The 21638-nt window shown below is 41.4% G+C and overlaps 1 protein-coding gene across 4 annotated transcripts in view; it reads left to right on the top strand.

Moving 5' to 3' along the window:
- The window catches only part of RANBP17 (RAN binding protein 17), a 283580-nt gene that overhangs the window by 240213 nt on the left and 21729 nt on the right, over positions 1-21638 (top strand). For all 4 annotated transcript variants that reach the window (XM_059733449.1, XM_059733448.1, XM_059733450.1 and 1 more), the window contains one exon: positions 843-1009. In XM_059733449.1, the coding sequence (XP_059589432.1) occupies positions 843-1009 (167 nt within the window). The remainder of the gene's footprint in view (positions 1-842; positions 1010-21638) is intronic.

The raw sequence follows: 21638 nt of genomic DNA, 5'->3' as shown, positions 1-21638 counted from the left end.
CAGTATGAAAGCATAGGCTATTATAACCTTTTTCTGGACAGGGAAGCACCACTTACATATTTAGTAAAATATTTGATGCACTTAGAATGCTTGAAAATACGACTCAGTTGCCTGCAAAAACAGGGAACTGATATTGATGACCCAGGCATTTCCTTCAAATCCAAAGTTCTTCATATAAAAATAATTTTATGGCATTCTTCATACATTTGTGACTGTTAGGGTGCTTAGCCATGTCAAGAGATCTAAAAATGTTACTTTAAATCTTAACATTGACTCTTTGTAATAAGGAAAATCCAACTTGGTTTCCAGAAATCTGGAGTCACCTAAATATAAAATGGCACATCAATAAAAATACAGCTTTGATCCTTCAGTTTTCTGTGAACAGGAAGACAGTGCAATGAATCCCCATGTAGGATTGATTGTAGGACTGTAAATTGCAGAATTGAGTCCATATTCTGTTTAATAAGGAGAAACTGTTGAAAGCAAGAGCAAATGGTAAAACAGTGTATCATTTAATCCAGTGTGGGCGCATCTACATGAGACGCTACGTTGCCATAGCAACGAGCTATGGTGACGTAGCATCAGCGGGCACTAACTGTGACGACGACGCTACTGCACAACAGGGTTGAAAACAACCTGTGCATCACTGGGACTGTGCAGTACTAGGGAGTACTGCGCAGTCTGCAGCACATGTAGACACGCCCTGTCTGACATAAACTTCCAAGGTTGCTATTTCTGTACAATTTATTCACTGTTACAAGATAGTAATATTAACTTTTTTGTTACATGACAGAAACAACACTCCAACCCTACTAAAATTATTTCTTGCATTGTTTATGCAGATACTATTGTCTCCTCCAGCTGCTGTGCTAGCTTAGACTACATTGTTACCTACCTCTTCAAGCACATAGCAAAAGAAGGCAAGAAACCACTCAGATGTAAAGAAATTTCACAGGAGGGACAAAGATTACTACATTTCATGCAACAGAACCCAGAAGTACTACCACAGGTAAATTGAAGTTTTCCTTTAGGATGAGAGTGTTAGACTCATCTGGGATGAGTCAGATGGTGTTGGCCCAGCCCCACAGGCAAGATCAGACTACCCCCTCCCTCCCTATGCTGGATCCGACTGACACCTCTTGGCAGTTCAGGATCCAGCAGGAAGAAGCCTGGCATTATAGACACTTGGCTGCCACCACAGGAACGTGGTGCTGGGCTTCTTCCTGTAGTGCTTCTGGAGTTCTAGTGCTGCTGCTCTGGCCCTCAGTTAAGACCTGATGATGCTGGCCTTCTTCCCACACTTCTGCCGGTCTCACCCAGGTACTTGACTGCTGCTGAAGGAGGGTTCATGATCAAGGCTGTAGGCTAGATACATGGATCCAGCCCACAAGCCATATGTTTGACAACCCTGCCTGAGGACGTTATTAAATTCATGAATTTTCCTCAATTCCTTATTTTCCTGTTTATTTTCCTCAACTTTAAGTGCATTACATCATGATCATTTCAGTTACTTAGCAATAGTATTACTCTGTGTAAGGTGGTATTTTTATGCTCTGTCACCGCAATTAATTACTCATTTGTTTCCGTACCAATATCAGTGCAGTATGGCGAACGTGTTTCTTATTGTGCTGATGACATAGATACTATATTTTAGTCTTGCTTGTTCCATTTTTTGGAATAATGTCTTTTACATTTGACTGTAGCTTATAAGACGAAGAAACTCCATGCTCATTTTTAATTTATTCCGCACACAGGTCCGTAGAGAAAGGGCAGTGGGGTTTGTAAAATATTTTAAGTAGGGCAAAAACACTTCAGTTGTTTCAGTAATACATTTGGCTATTTAAATGTACAACTCCTATTTTAATTTTAAAGTGTATTTGATACTGTGCTTAAATGCTTTACTTATGGTGTATTTTATATTTTAATTGGGATTTTTGTGTCAAAGGTAAATACAATAGAGAAACTGAATTTCATGCTTCAGGTATGCAACTGATCACTGCTAGCAGTGGTCAAGAAGAATTTCTATTTTCTCTCCAGAAGTGTATATTACAGTCTAGCTACATCATGGCAAGGGGAAGCAACGTAGGCTATTTAAATTTATTTAATATGCCAGTTTTAAGTACGTAAAATTATTGCTAGTGCAAGGATCCATAGATTCCCAGAGCACTTAGTACAATTTCATCAATGTAGTTTCACAAATGACAAATTTGCTTTTGGGGGCTTTTAAAGATAACAAAGGGAATTAAGAAAGTACCAGTTACAAGATAATGCTCTCACTGTCCTTGTACTTTGGTAACAAGTTGTTGGTTGCCATTTTTAAAAAGAGCTGGTATAGCATAACAGTTACAATATAGATACCATCATTATTTACTATTCTAATCGGAGGTGCGGAGTGTGGCAAATGTTGACTTTTTAATGGTGACTGTGAATTATGTTACATATTATAAGTCAATTTGTGACATTTATTATTGTCACCGTTATCAGGATATGACATAATGCCGCTGACAAATTCTCATAATATCCTTGTCTTGTGGATGTTGCATGGAATCCGGCAGCGGATTTAGCATTCTTATGTACTGTTGTACACAGTAGGGTATCATGAGTATAGTGATCTAAGCATAAAAGACAGAACAGCAGCCTTGACTCTGGATTTCCTTGCATTTGTTTCATTCTTATTGTAATATTTTGTGTGGTAATAATATGTGGAATCTTTCAATTTATAGTATATGAGTAAGCGGTCATCTATCTTGATTAACTTCATAATCCATGGAATACATTATATTTATTTTGAATGCAGGCTTTCAGATACTCTTTTAAATATTAATGACTGGTCTCCAGTAGTCAGCATAAATATGATTTGCATTAGCACTAGTCATATTATATTGAGTGCCTCTGATGTCAACTATTCAGCGTACTAATATCTGACATCATCTCCCGAGGTCACTGACAACTTTGACCTTTATTCTCATGCACGGTTTCTATGGTCTCAGAAGCTCTTTTGAATTGATTTGAAATTTTGACTCTCCCCTTTATGAGGCAGTAAAATTGATAATTATTCAGATGGGAACTGAGCGCTGAGTGAAAAATCAATTCTACCCGCTCTCTACTGCGTATAAAATTACTTCTGAGTCTGCTGGACTGAACGGATGGCCAAGGTAAAAGCAGCAGGCAGGAATAGTAGGGAGGATTAGCTGGACGAAGCTAATAGCCTAAAGGGATGGCTTTTGGGATGAGGGAGTGGGCCGGTTGGGGGTTATTATCAGCAGTGATGGGACTCATTGATCATATGTTTACATCAGGTTTCCATTGGGTTATAAATCAGCTCTGAATAGAAACGGAACCTAAGGCCTTACATCTTACCAGAGGGACAGTGTATTAGATTATTCTCATTTTCACACTCAGATGAAAAGTGAACCATTGATTATTCATCGGCTGGCCATTAAACACTGGTTTTATAGATGATTTGACTATCATGGATGCTAATGAACAAGGTTGCTGCTTCATAACCAGAGGTTTCAGTTTTCAAGACATCTGTGTCGGTTAAGTAATGCGTAACCCTATTAAAAGGAATGGGTTACAAATTGCTTAACAGTGCTGAAAAACTAGACCCTAATGAGTAATTGTACTTTGAGTTTAGAGAGGTTTGTCAGGTCTTTAAACTAAACTGATGCAATATGCTGCAATTATTTACTAGTTAGAACATTTTTTCAACTTCAATCTCAAGAAGGATAATTAGACATCTAAAAGTTTCTGATAAATGAGATGTTTATGTTCCAAAGTTATACAGTGAAACTGGAGCATATCTTCATTAAGTCATTTTCCTCTTTTCTCTTCTATAAAGTGGAGTTGATAATATTTTTTATACAAATAACTTTAAGAGCCTCTGAAGGAAGACATAAATTCACAGGATTATTGTTAATAATAATACAAGTGTCACAAGGAAGGTAAGAGAGATGATAAGGCCGTGAGGCATGTATTCAGATTATCACAGTACACAAACAACCATTTATTTTGTGTACTGATATTTTTCTCTTTTCTTCTTAGCAAAGGAAATTACTAGAGGAAATGTTGGTTAAATTTTGCAGTTTAGAAAAATTAACTTCGTCTTTTATAGCTGTTGTTGACAACCTGTTACAGTTGCGCATGGGTGTTATCAGTGACAGTGCGTACATCCCTTTGCATTTAGCCTAAACAGAAATTGTCTATCTATTAAATAAAATTAGAAAAATAAAATAAGATAGTAAATACTTGGGGGGGGGGCGGGAAAGAAATATGTATTAAATTGAATGTTTAGTAAAGGAAAGAAATAAGCACCAATGTGCTAAAGCCTCAAGGAGAAAAACTGTGTATATTGTTTAGGATTGATAGCTGGCAGTATTAAAGTATTTTCATTATGTGCAATCTACTAATAGGCATTCATTTACTTATGCCTTTTGATGGAAAAATTCCTCTGGGATAGGCATTAGAATTATGTCTAGAGACAGCAGTGCAATTTTAAGGTTTCTTTCTATTTAGTATGGTTGATTCTCTCTGCTAGTTTGCTAGAATAAAATAAAATTTGTATAGAATGAGCATCTTTATCAGAGTTGCCATTAAAAGCTTAATTACAAATGCTGTGAACATGATGCCTTACACCTCCCCAGAATGAGACATCTCTTAGAGATTATATCTCTGATACAATTTTAATTTTATATTTGAAGCTAATATCACTCTAAAGGGTTACAATCTTTTATAAAGTAAACATTGCTCATATGCAAATAGTTTTTTTTATTGGCTAAGCAGCTCCTTAGTTCATGCCCAAGATAAAAGCCAACACTATAAGTTTTTATGTCTTTTTTAAAAAATGTATTTCACTATGGATTTTGCTGAGCTGACATGAGTTACAAGGATCACACTTTAGTAGAGACTTAAATGGAAACCACGTACATCCTTTTCTGCTTTTCATGCCATATAGCTGCACATGAATTACAACAAAAAGGAGCTCAGCTTCATTTTTCTTGTCATTATTTCTTGTATTTGAATTGAAATGTTATTATTCAGCATTTTGACATACAATAAAGTACATTTTTCATGCTTAAAATTCTGATTCAATTTAATTGTAGTAAGCAGCAGGAGAAGCAACAGCATTCTTTAACAATGCTTTGAATTTACAGGAGAACTTAAAAGTAAGCCTGTGTTTTAGGAAAACTCTAAAATAAATCATTAATACAACGTGCAAATGTTTCGGTTTTATATTTTTTGCTAATTATGAAAGATCACATACTTTCATTTAGACACGTGGCATCTGTCTCAAGCCTTTTGTATATTGAAGTCATAAAAGTGAAATTGTAGCATCGCAGTCCATAGTCACTTTTCTACTAAGGACTGATGTCACAAACTCAAGATTATAACTTTACTCCTGGTTCACTGTAAAGGAAAAAGCTGAGCTGGGAGGAAGAAAGCTCTTAATGAAAAACAAGATTGTAACAAATTGAAAAAGCAGGCAAGTCACTGGTGAAGTAAACCATTGGTTTCTTATCACAGTTGCCTCTATATTTAAATTCTCTTCTTAATCTTCCTCCAAGTTAGAAACAGATGCCTTTTTTGGATGGTTTCATATTATTTTGTTATGTGCAGTTAGCCAGGACATTTTGTTGGGGGAGTCCTTTTCTTGCATGTGTGCCCTATGGAAAGGGGACATGCATATATTTAAATTTATGATTTAAAACTAGATATGAAATATTTCACAAGAAATCTTTTATGATAAAGCTCCAAATAATAGTTTGTTCACCAGTAGTTCACTAAATGTGTGTGCTGCCATAATAACACTGTCCTTGGTCCTCTTTCTTAGCCTTTAAGCAGCAAATAGTAGTCTGGTTAAAAGGATACTGCTTCCCTTTCTGATTCCTTAGGTGTGTCATATGCCAGCATTATTTTAAATGAATAGTTGTGATTGTAAAATTACAGGCTGAGAGGGCTTAAGGGCAAGTGCACTGCTAGAAACTGATACTTTTACATAGACATATAAATTAAGAGCATCCTTTTTAAGCCTAGAAAAAGAAGTCAGATTTGAGCTTTGTTCCCATCTCCTGTGTTTGCATGTGACCTTCAGCCAGACATATCTATGCCTAAATCTGCAAATCAAATAAAAATACTTGCCTCAGAAAGGTGTTGTAAAGCCAAATGAATTATTTTGTCTAACCTACATTGAGATCTATGTATGGAAAGTTCTATCAAAATTAAAGGTATGACTGTAACAACTGCATTATAAAAATATAATAAAACCATCTTACAGGGCTTCTGATTTCATGTGCTATTTGTTCAAAAAAATTCCATCTATAAAACTAGTATTAATTCCACCACTTTCAGTAGAAGACTTTATTTTAAATTTTAGAATGTATTTTTTTAGAATTTTTTATGTATATATATTTTAATTACACCTGTTCTGTAGAATTGTATTTAATGTAGAATATTAGCTCTATCTGAGAATATTGACCTCCCATTCCATTCCTATTTCATCTTTACAGAAAATTGTGTATTATTATATATCCTTAAGTGTTTCAAAGATATTTGCAAATACTAATGAATATTAACAACGACACTGTATGATATGTAAGGAGCGTACTAGTCACTGAAATATGGCTAGGTCTGAAATAAAAGGTGGCAGTTGTTCAATAGACTGGTCCAGTCTGGATTTCAGTTATATTTCAATGTTCATCTGTTTTGTTGGCCTTTGTTTTTTGAAAATGTATTTGGATTAGCAAGTGAAGAATGTTACTATCCAATGAGTCGTATTGCAGTGGAGCTGTGTGCTATTACATTGGTTGGTTTGTTTTTTATACATTTGAATTCTGTACAGATGCTTAGAGATTTGATTGTATAAATAAAATAATCTGAATAAAACTGTGCATCAATACTGCACAACAGTTTAGGACAGGAAGTTAGGAATGCAAGGTCCAATTGAAACTAAAGGACTAACTATATATTAAAATACAAAAAAGAGGCATAAATTGACAGTTACCTCTTATTTTCTCCATTTTATACACAAAATATATTACTTTTGTTTTTCATGTAGACTCCAATAAAGTATTTAACCAGCTTGGAGTCATACACATGCTAAATGATAAAAATTATAAACATTGAGAGGAAATGGCTTTTAATGCACATCCTCTGGATCATGCAGAAAAATCCATAGAAGAACTCCAGCACATGCATTTGTAATGAACAATATTTGGAAGGATACTGAAAGGGGTTGATGATGCAAGGTGTTAAATATTTTGGCAGCATGATCTAGCAAAGCATGTGTTTAATTTTAAAATCATGAGTAAGACTTGGAGTTGAGGAAAATATTCCCATGCTTGGAATTAAGCATATGTTTAAATGTTTTGCTGGACTGAGACCAGGATTTTCAGCATCATACAGGATTGAGCCCTAACAGTGACAGAGAGATTTTCACTAGGGCATCTGTTTTCAACCTCTTAGCACAGTTTAAAAATGTGATCCAATAGTATCATAACTTTCTTTATTAATTGAAAGGGATGGAAATATACCAGATGTAGCCCAAGCCAGCAGAGACTTGGGTGGCTAAGCAACAGAAAAGACACCATATTGAGTGAGCCAAAATTCAGTCTCAAAGTCATTTATTTTAACCAGTGACAATACATTTAGACTCTAGTGTTTCAGTTTGATTGATGGTTTAATATCATATATAATTTTTTTAATGAAGGGAAACCATTTAAATATGTTAACATTTGCACTAGTAGTCTCCCATGTACATAACTGCATTTAATCATTACTCTGATTGTTTTTGTGCTTGTGTAATTTGTATCAGCAAAACAACTGTGTCAAAGCCATCTTATCTTAATGGAAAATATGCTTTCCAGAGTTTTATACACGTTCCTTACTACACATAAGTAAAGGCTCCAGTAAATTCAAACTAAAATATAATGCTAAAGATTCAGCTATCATTACACAGAAGGGCTGTTCATTATAAAATCACAAAAAATATATAAAAGCCTTATCCCATTTCTGATGCTGCTTTGTTTAGTGCCCTGCTTTGGTTCGGTGTCATTTATGAATTAGAGTTGAATTTTAAGGCTTTTACCAGTAAACTACATAATGAGGTTTTATTATCAGTGTATCTCAAGATTTCATGCTCTTACTGAAGGTGCTAAATCAAGTTGAATCTTTTCTTAATCATTCAGATTGATATCAAGTTGCCACAAGCAGCTTTTGGTGTGGACAGAAGTTTAGTTCCGTGAAGTAACAAGTATTGTACAAAATACATGTATGGAAACAAAAAACCGTAATTTGGCTTGCAGAATAAACTGCTAGAGGTGTCAGTGTAGGATGTGTACCCTCAGGCTAGGCAGCTGGTATATGTATGCTTTTGTTTATCAGTTACTGGTTTATGTAGCCTTTAGGCCAGCACATGAAACAATCACTCCTACAGGGTCAGCTGCTGGTCAGAAGCAAAGTAAGAAAAGACTTTGCGTTAAAACACGTCAGCTATAATTTTAGCGCAGCTGGCACCTGCTACTGGTGCACAGCAGGAGGGTTAAAGGTCAAAGAGGCAGTTGTTCTAAACTCAGTGATGGCTTAAAGGGACTTGTAGATTAATCTGCTTTATTAACTTCTGTATATTAGATAACTATTGCAGTGAATGACAGTCCGTCTTTCTGAATAAGTCCCATCACCTCTTTCTCTTTCAAATTGGTTTTTGAGTAATGAATATGAAATAGAATGCATTTCAGGGTAATTAAATGAAAACATTAGAATGATGTTGTTTTACAATCATATCTATAAGTTTATTGTATATTTATCTTACATTATTACCGTTCATTGCTTTTTGGTAGAAAACAAAGAGCATGGATGTTTCAATTAAAGAAGAAAAACTGTCTGTGTTTCTCAGTAAGCTTGTTTCTTTCATGCCACACAAATATTTTCAAAAGTTGCAAATAAGTTTAAAGAAAAGCTAAAAGGTTTTATTCCTTGTTTATGCAATTTAATGCAATTTAATATTTAATTCACTAAAAATGTTTAAAGTTTGCTGTAATTATTTAATCTGTAACACAAAGGTCTCAAAATATGTCAGGGCTAATTTGAAAACAGCTATCATTGCCATTCAGCAGAACCTAACCAGTGGTTTGAATAGTGCCCAATTGTATTGTCAAGTGTACATGATATTTCAAAATCCAGTTTGAAATGGTATTTGCTATCTGAAAACAATATGGTTTCTCACCAAAGTGAGTAGGAAACAGCAACCCTCCCTTCCACGCTTTTTATACCTAACTTGACAGTTTTGCCACATGAATAATGGAACATGTTCTCTGTGAACAAAACATTAACTTATTCCACATCAGGTTGAAATTCTGGGTAAGCACTGGCATAGCACACTACATAGTAGCTATTGGATACCATTGCAAGGTTCTGCCCCAACACCAGGTGCATATATAGTGAATAAGGCTGGACTTGCATAGAAGTGCAGTAGTCAGTGAAGGCAGGCCCCCATCAGATTCCCACTCCCTTCAGTTAATTCCTCCTTGACAGTTGCACATTGGTTAAGGCCTATCTCCTCCATATACATAACACAGCTAAAAAGAAGTGCAAATCACATGTGCAAGTGAAGAGGTAAAGGGCACCTGGATATTAGAGAAACTTCTACCTTCACTGCGGGGGTTAAGTTTAGTATATGAATACAAATACTTCTGGTGGCAAATTCCTTAGCCAAACGCATTTAGAGACCAGCACTAATGAGTAATAAATGCCTCTAGCAGTTATGATGGTCCCAAAGAAAACCATCAGGATAGTAATTTAGATATGTGTTTTCCACTAAAACTGAAACAGTATCTTGTTTTTTGTGAAAACCAGGTATATCCCAGACAATGCATTGTCTTTGGATCAAAGGTCTGTGAATTTCAGTCTCTACTTAGTGTCCCATAAAATCACCATCATAACTACTTTTTTACCATACCTAAAAATTCACTCAAAACCCATTTTGCTGATGTGCCCACCTATGCCAGAGCAACTCAGGGCCTGGTGACCTAGACTTGGGCCCTTGCGACCTTCAGCACTACTGTCCATGGGGTGCATCCTCCTAAAGCAAAATCCAACTGCTCGCCCTCCACACCTTGGTTTTAGAAGTAGATGCAGGAGGCTTCTGTGTGATGGAGACTCCCTGTCACAGAGCACTCAGGGGCTCTGTGCCTGAAGAGGGGAAAAGTTCTAGGAAAGGAGTCCTAGCAGTGACTCAGGAGCACAGCTGGGGGGTTGCCGGGGCAACCAGGGAAGGTCAGCTGACTCGAGGGGGCAGGGCCTGGCCCTTATAAAGCCCAGAAGCAGAGGCCTGAGGCAGTTCTCTGCTAGCAGCCAAAGGAGCAGGAGCAGGAGCAGGAGCAGGAGCAGGAGCAGGAGCAGGAGCAGGAGCAGGAGCTCCCTCAGCCAAGAGATGGGCCAGAGCCTGATTGTAAGTGCAGCTCATGATAGCTCTGGAGGCTTGAGCAATGATACTAAGTTATAGCCAGGTGGCTTATAGTTATGTTATAGCCTGGGGGGCTTGTGGTTTTGTTTTGTTGTTTATCACACTGGTGGTTTGGGTGAGGCTGTAGGGGTTGGAGGAGGCCTCATAGGAGACCCACAGTAGTGTGGGGATCCCGGAGCCAGTAAGGGCGCAGTCTTATGGGGCGCTTAGACCCCAGCCCTAGAGAGGGGGCATTTGAAGAACCTCAGTGTGGGCATAGCAAGCCTCATATGGGGGCAGCACTGCAGAAGGCCCCAGAGAGGGGGCATCACTGTGGAGAGCCCAGAGAGGGGCATTTGAAGAGCCCAAGTGTGGGCGTGGAGAGCCCGGAAAGGGGGGGCAGCATTGAGAAGCCCAAGTTGGGCACGGCGAGCCCCAGAAAGGGGGCCCCCTTATTGAGAGGCCCAGGTTGGGCACGGCGAGCCCCAGAAAGGGGGCCCCCTTATTGAGAGGCCCAGGTTGGGCACAGCAAGCCCCAGAAAGGGGGCCAACTTATTGGGACGCCCAAGGGTGGGCGTGGAAAGCCCAGATAGGGGGCAGTATTGTCGCAAAGCCCCAGGTTTGGGCACAGGGAGCCCCTGATGGGGGGGGTCACATTGTAGGGAAGCCCAAGTTGGGCACCAGAAAGCCCCAGGAGGGGGCAGCCCAGGAAAGAAGGCCCAGGGAGAACGGTAAGGGGCCATATAGGGAGAGAATAGAATTAAGACAACAGTGATTCCATCTGCGAGGCTTGGGCTGCGGTATTGGGGAGGTAGGAGCCGCAGATAGCGCCCCCTGGCAACGGGGCAGGAGAATGGCAGCCTCCCGCTAATTAACATAAATTAATTAATTAATATCAAGGCATGGCAGGCAAGAAGGCGGGTGGTTGCCGCAGGAACAGGTGAGCGGGTCACAGTTCGGCTCGGCTCTAAAACGGTTACCTGTCACACTCCCCTAGGTGCACCCTGTGCAGATGTCGCTTGCGGCTCCGCCTCCCCTATACCCCATCCATGTGCCAACCTGTTGGTGTCTCACCATGTGGTTGATGGCCTGGGCTCCTGTCCAGTCAGGCCTGCCCCTTTATCCCGGTTGGGTCGACCACCTTCCCTAGACAGGGCTGGTTGGTTAACTGCACAGCCCTGGGGCTCCTGTGGAATGGCTATGGAGTGGTTACTTCTTTCCCCTGCTCCATACACAAAACTTAAACGGAAACTTAAACATCATTCATAATCTGAGTTGGCCTCCAGAATGCAGTCTGGCTCTCCGGGACTTCTCCCCTTGATAGGACAGGCAATTTAACCCATCCAGATTTGGTCCTCTGCCCTGGGCTCTCCAGGAGCTCCTGGCCCTGGCAGTATTAGCGAAATAATGTCTCCCAAAATGGTGAACAAAATGAAACCACAAAAGTAAAGCAGAAAACAGGGAGACTGTGCTTTTCCATTTTTCTGTTGTAGGTAGATTGAAATTTGGGGAAGGGGAGTTTGCTTTTTATAATGAAAACTGGGATTTGAGTATAAGTGTGTTTCCAGGAGCTAGGACACACAAAAAAAAAACCAAACAAACAAACAAAAACTACAGACACCCCCTCAAAATTTTGAAACTTGTGATAAAATCTTAGCTTAGTTTACCTTTGTTATGCCCCTCCTTTTCCTGACATGCCCCCTATGCCAGTGAGCAGGGCCTAGGAAGCATTGCAGCCACTAAAGAAATTCCCCACTGGTAAATCCCAATCTTTTGGCATTCCTGCCTGAACAACACAAGAAACCACAACAGAATACAGAATCTGATCCATTCATTAGGTTTTTTTTATTTCTGAACTCACATTGAGCTCCCCTTAAAAATTAAATGAAGTAAATGTAGTCATCCTTTACAGTCTTTTTAGCACGACAGGTAAAATAATCTTCCATTGATACTTAAAAGTCCATCTGAAGAAATTCAGAGAGAGTGTTGTGAGAGATGCAATAACTATTGAAATGTTGAGTGTCAAACTGCCAGGATAATGTGTTTAGTATGAAATATAATATTCAGTGCACTTTGTTTTGATGACTGCTTGAAATAGCCTTGTGCTCTTATCCTTTGTTGTTGTTGTGAAAGATGATATTCACTAAGATATGTTGGTGACTGTTCAAGATACACTAGCAGTATGCTTATTACCATCTTTATCATCTGTCTCTGTTTGAAATTGCTTCAGTTACAGTTCAGTTCATCACTGATTATGAAAACATGTTCTTAAATTATTTGTTACAAATAGTAGCAAATAATGAATGCATTCAATAGAAATTAGGATTGCCGTGTGAGCAGTCTGAAAACAAAGAAGGAGCTAAGTGTATAGGATAATTGGTCATTAATCTTTTGATCAGCTCTTCTGAATGCCAGGCTATTGCAGTACTCTGATGTGATCCAGTAGGCTGCCACAGTTTGTGGAAGGGCTTTTCTTGAATGGCTGGAGCAGGGACTTAGAATCAGAACTTTGGAACTCTATACTGATTTGTTCCTTGGCCACTAAGATACCTGGGACCAGTCATTTAGGGCCAGAGCTTACTCCATTTATTAGGCCCCTAAGTGTGATCCTGCTCCACTCTTCTCAAAGCCTTGAAAAGCTGTTAATGCAAAAGCTGGATAGGTCCTTCTGCTTGCTGCTTTTTTTTCTTACTTAGTTTTCAGGCTAAGATGTTACAAATATACACACATTAAATGATTTTCATGTATTCGAACAGGGTGGTATAATGTCATACTTAGGCACCTAAAGGTGTAGGAGCATCTAGCTCCTTAGATTTGACCTCTCTTGTTGCACCAGGTCTAGGGGGTCCCTCAGGGCCTATGGGGCAGCTGAGATCAGGAGGAGTGAATAGAATCCAGGTACTGGGAAGCCAGAAGGTCAGTCTGAGAAACTGAGTCAAGAAGCCAGAGGGTCAGGCACAGTGCAGTCAGAGGGTGAGCTGGGTCAGGTAACCAAGAGGTCAAGCTGGAAGGAACAGTGTGGTGGTCTGAGTAGAGGTTGAGTGCTGTTGCCTGGAAACTTCCAGGTCAGGGGTTTATATGGAAGGCCAGCTGACCCTGGCCAGGCACCCTGGTAGCTGGCAATGGGTAGATGGCTAGACCCATATGGAGGTTTCTGGCCGACTTGCTCAGCCTAAGTGGTCAACTAGGGAGGTGGCAGACTGGGATAAATGGACAGCCTCAAAGTCCAAGTTCAAGGCCACAGCCTGACACTTCCGAGCTTGCACACTATGTGCAGATTATCATATCTCTGTAAAGTAACCCCATTTAATTTTTAAATGAATCGTACCAGTTTATTTTCAATAATACTATTAATACTATAGCATTACTAGTAATACTACTACTATAGTAACAGCTTCAGATTTTATACCTTTCTCTGCTTGAACAGGATTTGGGGAAGTTATTTGGTGACATAGGAGGTAGAAAATTAAAGGGCAGACAGGCAGTCTCAGTCCGTGTGTGGAAATCCTAACATAGTAAAAAAAAATTCCCAGGCTGCTCCAAGTCCCAGCAGGTTGTGAGAGGAGCAACCAATTCAGTTGCAAGAGCTTGCACAGAGTGAGGACACAGCCTGTATCAGCGCAGTTTGTGGGAAGCACATAACAAGTCCTACCAGCTATAAGAGGACATGAGAAGCAGACAAGTGACAAGCTTACTTTTATGGAAATAAATGCTGGCCAAACATACTGGCCTAGAAAAAACTACAGTCCATAGCTATTAAGAGGATTGGTTTATCTGTAATCTTTCATGCGTCCAGAAATACTAGTACTAGAAGCGGTTTTGTTTCCTGCTTACAACTTAGATGGGAGTAGTCATCCAGGAAACAAAGGTGTTCCCATCCCACTAGTAAGAAGGAAGTGTAAAGGATAGTTTATCTGAGTCACTAATAACCAGGGTCTGGGTTTTCCATTTCTCACGGGAAACAGAGAAAAACACAGATTTCCCCCTCTACCGAGGAAAATGCAGATTTCTCATTTTAACCGAAAAGCCTACAGTTTTTGTAGTTTTGCAAAGAGCTCTCTGCCAGCTGGCGGAGTTCCAGCCTGCAAGGGGCTGAGAGGGAGCAGGAGGTGGGGGGGTTAAAGTGGAAGGAGGGGGGTTGAGACCCCTATAGGGAAGGGGAGAGCTGGTTGGGCAGGACTGGGGCTGGGGCTGTGGCTGCTGCCCAGCCTGGTGGTGCATGGGGCTTATGGCCTGAGGCCACAAAGTGTGGCCACAGGGCCCCAATGGGGAGCAGGACTGGGCCACGGATGGCTCGTCTGGCGGGCAAGGGGTGGGGCTGGCTTACCAGTGCTACGCACATTCCTGGAGGAACAGGGGGCACCTGTGCCCCCCCAGGTCTGTATGTGGGGCAGGGATGAGCTCACTGCAGGCTCAAGCTCCCTACTCTGCTGCCTTCCTCTGGGGTCTCCACAGCCCAGCAGGTATGACCCAGCACTGCAGGGCACAGTGGGCCTGCGTGGGGTAGCTGCTTGCTTCTGTGAACTCCGCACTGCCATGGAAACACCATCCGTCCCCTGCATGCACAGCAGCAACAGGGGCAGCAGTACGGGGCTGTGCCCCTCACTGCTGCTGTACGGGCAGGGGATGCCTCGCCAGGGCGGTGTGGAGTTCACAGCAGCGCATAGCTTCCCCATATAGCCGCACTATGCCCTGCAGCACCAGGTCACACCCACTGGGCTGTGGAGGCCCTGGGGGAGGGCAACAGGCCAAGGAGCCCAAGCCTGCAGCTGGTAGCCCACCCCGCGCACAGATCTGGGGGGCACGGGCCATCCCTGCTCCTGTAGGAGGAGCATTCCCCCTCCCCACCCAAGCCTGCAGCAGGCAGGCAGCAAGGGGGAGGTGAGCTCCACTCCACTGCAGCAGCCACTGCCTCCTGCTGGGGGCAGTGGCCTGTGGGCCTGGGTCCCTGTCCCCATAGCCCTGGCAGCAGCAGGCTCCCTCCAGCAGGGCTAGGGGAGCAGGGAGCTATGGGTGGGGTGCAAAGGGCACCAGCAGGGGGAGTGAAGGACATGAGCAAGGCTAGGGAGTTGTGGGGGGGAGTGAGGGGCATGAGCAGGGCCGGACAGGTATGGGGGGAGTGGGGCCTTTCATTTTAATCATGGATTTGGGGGGGGGTTATTAGAGAATTCACGGGTTTTTTTTATTAGAGTTGTGATTTTTTTTATCAGGGGAAACCAGGATCCCTGCTAATAACCTTAAAGGCCTGAAATCAACAGCACCTTCTGCTTTGCTCAAAGCACAGAAGAAATGTGGGGTGTGGGTTGTAGGTTTGAAGTGACCATCACAATGCTCTCGGTTGAAGTCCTTCTAAATATACTACCTTCTGTAAAACCTGGATTTTGAGTTTATTTTGTGAGTGCAAGCTATTCCAGCCCTGAGGTAGAGTAATTTGCCATATATCAGGGAACACACACGGATAGGCAAAAGGAAATTATGGATATGTGTTTGTAAACATCTGTCAGCTGCATCAAATATCCAGATGCAAAATCTAGCACTTCAGGCAGGATATGAGTTGTGACATTCAACAGAAGGCGTATGTAATTCAGTATGCACAAAAGCAAGGCAATGTATGCTAGAAGTTAAAAAGTAAAGCTGTAAAATGCACTCTCCCTCCTCTCCAGAATGAGAAGGTATACATCGTTCATCAGACATCTCTCATATTGCCGAAGTAGAGACAGTATCATTCACAGTACTTAACCTATCCAACCCTTACAGAAGACAAAGCTGATCCACCCCAAAAAACTTGCATCTTCATGATAGTTGAGGCTGTATAAGCCAAGAAACAGCTTTCCCCTTGTGCTATATGAGATGTTGAAACTCCTTCTCAATCATGGAGCCTAACATCATGACGAGAAATGGTTACTTGAATTACAACAGAAACGTGACTGAAAGAAACAGCCTGTCAATACAGTAGCTCCTACCACCATGTACCCCTGTGACCACTGTGGCAGGACCTGCAAGTCTAACATCAGTCTCTGCGGCCACAAAAGAAAATGCAACACCAGTCAGTAAAATAGCTGCAGTACCCACCGTCATTTGCTGATGAACTGATGCCATTATTATTGTTATTAGGTGAGACTATCATCTGTGAAGCCTACTTCCTCTCTGATATACTCCTCCTTGTCTCAGAAATTTTCACCTGTGGCTTATGTCTTATACTTTGAATGTACAATGCAAATGCAGTCAGTATTGAAATAGTATAGGACTATTGCGCATGTGCAACCATATTAAAATTCCTGACAGAAATTAAAAATGGTTAGTTTGGTCTTCTGTACCAACTAGTTTGTAGGGGAAAATGTGTTACTTTAATGACACATTTGCAGGAATATAGCTGCTTCTACTGTTTATATTTCCTTACTAATGCAGTGCAGACATCTCCTTTATGATCTTGACAACCATTTGAAAGGCAATTTATTACTGGCCCAAAATTTCAAATGCATGAGGGGATGAAAGTGAGCCTTAGCCTTGCATAGCCCATTTTGTCCTGTTGATCTACATTTTTCTGCCATTGAAATGAATAATTTATTAAAGTTTATTTCAGCAGTGGAAAAATAGAACCGTTTACAATGTGATATATGGGGTAACACAAGAATAGACACATTACAAGCAGTTGTAATTAATTAACCTGGAGCTATCATTCTAAATGTACCTTTTTTTGAGTAAGTGATGGAATGTGTGCATATAAAGAGGTTTAGTAGCATCATTTGTTGCCCCCTTGATTTCATTGGGGCCACTATTGAAGTAATGAAATGTTCCATATAAAAACTAGTCTCAGATCTTACAATCAGGTGCAAACTGGTTTAAATATTAAATTGGGGAGGGGAAATGGCAGAACTGATGTACTGGGATTAATGGGTAGGAGGAAAAAATAAAGCAAGAACAACTGTGAAACTAGATCTGTTTTTTTTCTGTTTGTTGTTCTACAGGGAAGGACATAGAGATTTTAAAAATAATCTTAATCTGAGTACCAGAGGTTTTCATGCCTTTCCCTCTGATGACTTTGTACGTGCTAAATATACATGCCAGAAGTGAGGGCCAGCCAGCACTGGATTTAAGACCCAACTCATTCACAGCAGCCTTTGCACAAACTTCCCCATGTAGTTCTTTTGACGAGCAGCAAACTGCTAGACTAATTCTGAATGTCTCTTTAAGAGACTTGGTTCTTTGTTGATTCTGCGATGATGAGAAAATTGATTTATTTTTGCGATAGACTTAGTCAAGGAAAATGTGTGCTAATCAACTAACGGACTGTTCAGTAACCTTTCAGCTCTTTTTATGCCAGGGTGGGCCAAAAGATCACAATTTTTAAGTACTTCTTCCCTTTAACTTATTATTCAGAAAGTAAACAGTTGGCCAATGGGGGAAGTGCTACAGTTAGGGATGTGTTTATTTTAGTAAGGCTGTGATACTGTCTGATCAGGTAAAGTAAACAAGGTCTGTGTTGATTCACCATTTGATTTAGCTCCGTTCAAATCTGACAAATATATTATCAGGAGAGAGCAAGGGGTTCGTTTTATTCAAGAAATTATGTGTATCCTGTTTGAATAAGACGATGCCTTGAACCTGCTCCACATGTGGACTTGTGAGGACATCTGTGAAGAGAGCAAATTGCCCCATCTACTAGAAAACTTGGCATTCAGCACTGATTTCCAATGTGGTAAACAATGTACAAATAATTTGCAACTATATTGATAGCCTTTTAACTAATAGTGGTTGGATAGTGATTCCTCATAGTAGGTCATGTTTTAAAAAAAACCCCTGTGTATACAATGACTTGAAACAAAATGCCAAGTCCACTAATGAGTATTTTTGAGATCTAGAGTTCCTTATTAGCAGAGATGCTGGTTTTCTTTGTTTAAAAATCTCAAAATCTCTCACTTAAAAAAAACTCCCCAAGTCTGCGTTTTTCCAGGATTAAAATGAAATGCCACTATAGGCATCAGTTGAACACAATGTTTTGTTGATATATTTACTATTTTAAAGAAATTTGGAAGCCTACCAGTGCCTCAGTCATTATAATAAAATCACCTGTAAACACCTGCAAATGTTGGCGTTTGATTTTGTTTTTTTCATCATGGAAAATGAGAGCTCCCCCTGCCGTGTTCACTCACCAAGACACAGGTCCAGCTGCAGCTGTGTCCTCTCCCCTCCCCCCCCGGCTACTTTGTGGCACTGAGCAGCCCTGATACGCTGGTGCACCTCAATCCCAACCCATAGCCCCCACAGCCCCACACTGTGTGGAGAATGGGGTGGGTGTGTGGGGAAGGGGGGCACATACGATGTGTTGAGCCAGACCAGCTCTGGGCAGGAGCTGCCTCTGCAGCCCAGTGGGCAGGACCCGGCGCATATGAGGCTATAAGAAAATCAGGACCTACATTCTAGCCAGTAACGTGTGAGCAATAGAAGCTATCTGTAAAAGAAATTAGTTGGTGGTAATTTGTAACAAATCATTTTTTTGTAGTATGTCAAAATGGCAGCATTCATATTTCAGTTCTCATAGTGTAGTAGACCATGAAGGTGTCCTGGGACTCCAGGAGAGATTTTTCAGTCATTATCTTAAGTTTTCACCAACCAACTCCAGAAAGTTAAAACTCTGTGAGAACTGTGCTCAGGTGAAAGTCAGGGACAGCAACTCTATCAGTGTTATGACATCTCATGATACATGAAATTTCTTCTTTAAGTCGCAGTGTTTGGAACCAAGCTATTTCATTTTTCTTAAATGAAAATATATATCATATTCCAATATTCATGGTTACAGAGAGAAATCTTGAAAATATGTCTTAGAGAAGCCTAAAAGGTTCAAGAACTCAAAGGTAAATAGAAAGAGCTCTACGTTTTTTTTTAAACTTTTTTCTTCTTTTTTTCTTTTTTTTTAAATAATCTCATAGCTTTGGGGGAAAGCAAACTTCCGATTCATGAATGATTCTTGTTGGCAATACTGCATTGTGCAAATTCCAACTGCTTTTGCTGAAATTGATCATTTTCCAAGAAAGGCTTTATTTTTTAACTTTGGGAATAGTGTACTTTTTTTTCCCTTCTCTCTCTTGCTAATAATCACATCACTAAAAGGCTTTTGCTTGGTGTAGGGAATTTTTGTTTGTTTGCTTTTTGGAACACTTACCTTTGAACAAACACCAAATATGAATACTTCTGATTGGAAGCTGAGAATTCACAAAGTACTGAGCATATAAAAACAGCAGATTACAATGCAAACTTGTTTATAAGCTTAGAGCATTTAGTGCTAACTGTAATTTTATTAGATAATGATGTTCCATTTATTTGTGGAAGGAGAACCATTTATGAAGGAAAGAGCGAGAGTTGCAGAGCAGATTAAATTAGCAGGCCTGTGCGAGTAGGCAGGTATTCGATCTGGCTTCAGATCCAGCCACTTTGGTTGCAAGTGATCCGATGCAGAGCTCTGGATCAGTTTGCCACTTCGATCCAGGCGAAGTGGCTCCAAAGCTTTGGAGCCACCTCGGAGATCCGGCCATAGGGTATAATGGGGGATCAATGAAATATCTATAACTTTGTTTGTTTAGCTCTGATTTTGGGTGAAACTTGCAGGGGTGGTAGCCTCTGCTAAGAGCATGAAGCCTGCCAAGTTTCAAGAAGATAGGTGCAGGGGTTTGGGGGGAACTGCACCTCAAATTCTTGAAAGCAAAACTCATGTCACATCTATGTGTTACACCACAGGGGGGTGAAAACTCCAGGGGTGGTGGCCCCTGCTGAGGCCATGAAGTATGCCAGGTTTCAAGAAGATCGGTACAGGAGTTTAGGCAGAACTGCACCTCAAGCTGCTGACAGGCAAAATTCGTGACATAGATGACGCTGTGTGTATTAAGGCACAGTGGGCTGAAAACTGCAGGGGTGCTGGGCCGTGCCAGGCCACGAAGCCTGCCAGCTGTGTGCATCTCACTGGGGGAGTCTGTCTTCTGGGGCCCTGCACCTCAAGCTGCTAACAGGCAAAACTCATGATGTGGGTGGGTGACACTGTGTGTGTGTTAAGGTGCGCCCTTCCTGGCGCTGGCGCCTCTGCATAACGTGGCAGTGTGCCCCACTGAGGCCGCCTCCTCCCCTACAGCCTCACTCCCAGTCCTCCGCTTTATGTGACAACAGGTACAATAACCTAGCTGGCTCAACACCAGTGGCATCAGCAGGAGCATCAAAGGTACCCACACAGAACTGGCACAGAGCCTGGCGTTTTAGAAAGGAATTGACAGAAAGAAGTAAAGATGTTGTGTTGGACATATGATGTTACTCATGGTGTGTGATGGCTTATCTTGTGTTTTTATGTCTATATGTGTATTATGAAAAAAAAAGTACTTAAAAAATGTATCTTTGGAAGCTTTGGGGTTGAAAACCCCTTTGTCAGGCTGAGGAAGTACCTGCAGTTGGTCCTGGATGGAAGGAATAGTGAGGAAGCCAGAGGCTGGCCTGGCCCGCAATGCAGGCAAGGAAGCCAGTCAGTGAAAATGGAAATAGAGGCATCAGGGAGTGAGGGACAGGTTCGGGTGGGGGGTAGCGGGGGAAAAGGGGATATAGCAGCGCAGGTAAATGCAGAGGTGCCTGGGGTGTCAGATGTCCGGCAGGTCGCAGCGTGCCGGGAACTCCACTGTCTATATTGAGTCCATGAGTTTCTGTACCTACTACCTAGGAGGCTGATGAAGTGCAGTTCATAGGCCCAGCTCTGAAAAGTGGTTTGTACATTCAAACAAGCACCTAACCTCATCACCAGCACTGAAGCCAAATTCCTACAGCTCAAAACACAAAACCTGCCATCTATCTCCAGTACCCCCGCAAACTGCACACCAGAATCTATCAAAGACAACAAAACCCAACTACCTGTGGGGCACATTCCTCACCAAAAAAACACTCTGCCTCCAGCCTCTCAGGCCTGATCCCGAGAGGGAACAAATTACAATGCAAACCACTTTTCAGAGCTGGGCCTGCACTTCTACAATCCCTTCCCCCCCTACCCTCCACCCCAGCCTGTCCCTCCCCCACTGATGCCTCCATTTCCATTTTCACTGACTGGCTTTCTTGCCTGCATTGCGGGCCAGGCCAGCCTCTGGCTTCTTTACTATTCCTTCCATCCAGGACCAACTGCAGGTACTTCCTCAGCCTGACAAAGGGGTTTTCAGCCCTAAAGCTGGCATCC

This window comes from Alligator mississippiensis, chromosome 9 (genome assembly GCF_030867095.1).
Source record: "Alligator mississippiensis isolate rAllMis1 chromosome 9, rAllMis1, whole genome shotgun sequence".
Lineage (NCBI taxonomy): Eukaryota > Metazoa > Chordata > Crocodylia > Alligatoridae > Alligator > Alligator mississippiensis.
This window is presented reverse-complemented; position numbering and strand designations above follow the sequence as displayed.